The sequence below is a fragment of the Apium graveolens genome, chromosome 1 (genome assembly GCF_009905375.1).
Source record: "Apium graveolens cultivar Ventura chromosome 1, ASM990537v1, whole genome shotgun sequence".
Taxonomy (NCBI): Eukaryota; Viridiplantae; Streptophyta; class Magnoliopsida; order Apiales; family Apiaceae; genus Apium; species Apium graveolens.
This window is the reverse complement of record NC_133647.1, coordinates 158,445,920-158,448,707: the sequence shown is the minus strand read 5'-3', so window position 1 is coordinate 158,448,707 and position 2,788 is coordinate 158,445,920. Positions and strand designations below refer to the sequence as shown.

Genomic DNA, 2,788 nt, shown 5'->3' with positions numbered 1-2,788 from the left:
ATATGTTTAATTATGCGTGTTACAAGCATTCGTATTACAAACATTCATATTACAAGCATTCGTATGTTTAATTTATATGCATAATTAATTTATATGTTTAATTATGTTTAATCCTAAATAAGTAAACAACTAAGCGTTACTTCTTAATGTTTGAAATGACAAACATGTAGGTTGCTAGGTTGCTGTTTGTCTTAAAAATAAATGGACAAGTCGTGGATTTTCAAAGACAGGGATTCTTTAGAATATGAGATAGGTGTTGAAAGTTTCTTAATATTTGCAGAAGAGAACTCAAAGGATCCTAAGAACATCCCTTGTCCTTGTGGGCATTGCGATAATTTTAGGAAATATAACGTAAAAGTAATACGGGGTCATTTATATGAAAAAGGTTTTAGTTTGGGGTATACTGATTGGATTTGGCATGGAGAAACTAGTTATAAGAGTGTTAGGTCATCTGCCGGTAGTACATTTCTACCTAAGGAGCAAAATGCTCAATCCGAAACTATTGACGTTTGTGAAGCTGCTTATAATTCGGACGATCATGATTCGTATGACTTCAATAGGTTTGTAGCTGATGCAGAACAACCTTTGTATAAGGGCAGTGAATGTACAAAGTTAGAGTCAATGTTAAAGCTACATAATTGGAAATCTAGGTTTGGTATTAGCGATAACGCCTTCACTGATCTTCTCACTTCTGTTGGTTCTTTTTTTCCTCAAGATCATGTATTACCGGTTAATGCGTATGAGGCAAAGAAAACCTTATCTGACTTGGGCCTCGAGTACATTAAATTTCATGCATGTCCAAACAACTGTATACTCTACAGGGGTATAAATCTTAATGCATCTGAGTGTCCTAAATGTCGTTTATCTCGCTGGAAGGTTGCGAAAGATGGTAAACTTAGGGTAAATAGTCCAGCCAAGGTTATGTGGTATTTTCCTATCATTTCTAGGTTTAAAAGAATATTTAAATCTCCTGATACCGCTGAACAGTTGATTTGGCATTCAAAACAACAGTCAAATGATGGTCAGATGCGGCATCCGGCCGACTCTCCTTCATGGAGGAATATTGATTATCGGTGGCCTTCATTTGCTAATGATCCAAGAAACCTTCGATTAGCTTTAGGAGCAGATGGTATAAACCCATTTAATAATGGCCTAAGCAATAGGTATAACTGCTGGCAGGTAGTATTGGTAGCTTATAATCTTCCTCCATGGTTATGCATGAAGAGGAAGTTTATAATGTTATCAATATTAATTTCTGGTCCGCACGAGCCGGGAAATGATATTGACGTATACTTATAGCCGTTGATCGATGATTTGAAGAAGCTTTGGGTAGAAGGTGAACCAAATGTCTATGACGCTTATAGTAAATCCTATTTTACTTTAAAAGCGGTTTTGATGTGGACCATAAATGACTTTCCTGGATATGCAAATCTGTCCGGTTGTGTTAATAAGGGTTACAAGAGCTGTCCCATATGTGGTGACGACACCGTTGCCAAATATTTAAGTCATAGTAAAAAAATGTTTTATCAAGACCATCATCATTATTTGGCTGACCATCACCCCTATAGGAGACAAAAGTTGGCTTTTAACGGCGAACAAGAGCTTCGGCGACCACGTCCACCCCTTTTTGGTGAAGTTAGCACAACAGGAACAGATTAAATTTTCTTATGGCAAGGAAGTAAAGAAGTCCAAAAAGGTTGATTGTCCGTGGAAGAAAAAGTCTATTTTTTTCAAGTTAGAATATTGGAAGTTTCACCACGTTCATCACTGTCTTGATGTTATGCACATCGAGAAGAATGTGTGTGATAATCTAATGGGGACACTGTTAAATATGTGGCCAAGTCAAAAGATAACGAGGCATCTCATCGTGATATGCTTGACATGGGTGTTAGGGCTGATTTAGCTCCACAAGTAGGAGAAAAGAAAACCTACTTGCCTCCTTCTGCTTTTACTTTATCAAAGGCTGAAAAAAGAACAATATTGTCGTCATTCTTGAATATGAAACTTCCTTATGGACATGCATCGAACATTAAAAACTGCGTGTCCATGGCTGATTTAAAGATTTATGGGCTGAAGTCCCATGACTGCCACATCCTCCTCCAACAGTTGCTCCCGGTTGCAATTCGATCCGTTCTTTCGAAATATGTTAGGGTCACAATAATATGATTGTGTTTCTTTTTCAACTCCTTGTGCAGCAAAGTAGTCGATGTTTCGAAACTAGATAAACTACAGTCAGATGTGATATTGACCTTGTGTGAGCTTGAAAAAAATTTTCATGCCTCATTTTTTGATGTTATGAAACATCTCATAGTCCACTTGGTTTGGGAATTGCGTTTGTGTGGACCAGTGTGCTATAGGTGGATGTATGCATTTGAATGGTTTAATAAAGTGATGAAGAGTTATGTTAGAAACCGTTATCATCCGGAAGGTTGTATCGCCGAAAGTTATCTTGGTGAGGAATCAGTAGAATTCTGCACCGAGTTTCTTAAAGAGAGTTTGCAAAATAGCTAGTGTTCCCAAAGACCAAGTCAGGCTTTCTGGTCCATTATCCGTTGTGAAGATGAAGGAAGTCGAAGAGAAAGAGCGAGATGAGGCACATTTAACTATCCTGTTAAACAATTATGAAGTATTTCCTTATATAATGTAAGTTCAGTTTTCGTTCTTGTAAAACCATATCTTTTCGGTAAGTATTCTTGTGAGTGAATATAATAGATGTTTTTTTATCAGAAAGCATAAGGAGTATCTTGAAGAAATTCATCGAGGAAAGAAAAAGAGTGTTCATTGGCTC

The 2,788-nt window shown here is 37.1% G+C and overlaps 1 protein-coding gene across 1 annotated transcript; it reads left to right on the top strand.

The window, feature by feature from the left end:
- The first annotated feature begins 201 nt into the window (after positions 1 to 201).
- LOC141708644 (uncharacterized) lies at positions 202 to 2,511 on the top strand. Its single transcript, XM_074512380.1, has 3 exons — positions 202 to 1,179; positions 1,843 to 2,075; positions 2,196 to 2,511. Exons 1-3 carry the CDS (start codon positions 202 to 204, stop codon positions 2,509 to 2,511), a joined length of 1,527 nt encoding a protein of 508 aa, XP_074368481.1.
- The last annotated feature ends 277 nt before the right edge of the window (positions 2,512 to 2,788 follow it).

Excerpts from the sequence above, each read along its gene's own strand:
- LOC141708644 (XM_074512380.1), top strand. The coding sequence starts at position 202 with ATGGACAAGTCGTGGATTTTCAAAGACAGGGATTCTTTAGAATATGAG. Across the intron at positions 1,180-1,842 it reads ATAGGTATAACTGCTGGCAG|TCAAAAGATAACGAGGCATC; the intron begins GTAGTATTGGTA and ends TATGTGGCCAAG. Across the intron at positions 2,076-2,195 it reads TTAAAGATTTATGGGCTGAA|CAAAGTAGTCGATGTTTCGA; the intron begins GTCCCATGACTG and ends CTCCTTGTGCAG.